Source organism: Buceros rhinoceros, unplaced genomic scaffold, assembly GCF_000710305.1.
Source record: "Buceros rhinoceros silvestris isolate BGI_N320 unplaced genomic scaffold, ASM71030v1 scaffold22747, whole genome shotgun sequence".
Classification (NCBI taxonomy): domain Eukaryota; kingdom Metazoa; phylum Chordata; class Aves; order Bucerotiformes; family Bucerotidae; genus Buceros; species Buceros rhinoceros.
Genome location: NW_010423105.1, coordinates 5,210 through 5,530, shown reverse-complemented (window position 1 = coordinate 5,530; position 321 = coordinate 5,210). Strand labels below are relative to the sequence as shown.

Genomic DNA, 321 nt, shown 5'->3' with positions numbered 1-321 from the left:
GCTCTAAACATGAAGTTTCAGTCACGAATACAGCGACTCGCTGAAGCCAGCTCCGGCAGAGCACTCGCTGTACTCCCACCACTAATCCCAGTCCCGGTTTCCGGGTTGGCCTTTCTAAAAGCCTTGTGCCACCAGTACAGACACAGTTCACGCGAGAGAAGCTGCGTCGGTGCCCTCACCCACCTTCGGAATAGTTGCAGGCCTGGGACAAGGCTTGGCAGTGGGACAGCATGGCGATCCGGGACACGGTGACTCCCATGACACTGCCCTCTTTGCTCGTCTTGTACTACAGGAGAGAGAGAGAGGGGCAGGGTGTGACTC

The 321-nt window shown here is 57.3% G+C and overlaps 1 protein-coding gene across 1 annotated transcript in view; it reads right to left on the bottom strand.

The window, feature by feature from the left end:
- The window catches only part of DIP2B (DIP2 disco-interacting protein 2 homolog B (Drosophila)), a gene marked incomplete at its 5' end in the record, with an annotated part of 22,071 nt that overhangs the window by 16,987 nt on the left and 4,763 nt on the right, over positions 1–321 (bottom strand). Inside the window, one exon of the mRNA XM_010140320.1 lies at positions 184–286. Coding sequence (XP_010138622.1) covers positions 184–286 — 103 coding nt within the window. The remainder of the gene's footprint in view (positions 1–183; positions 287–321) is intronic.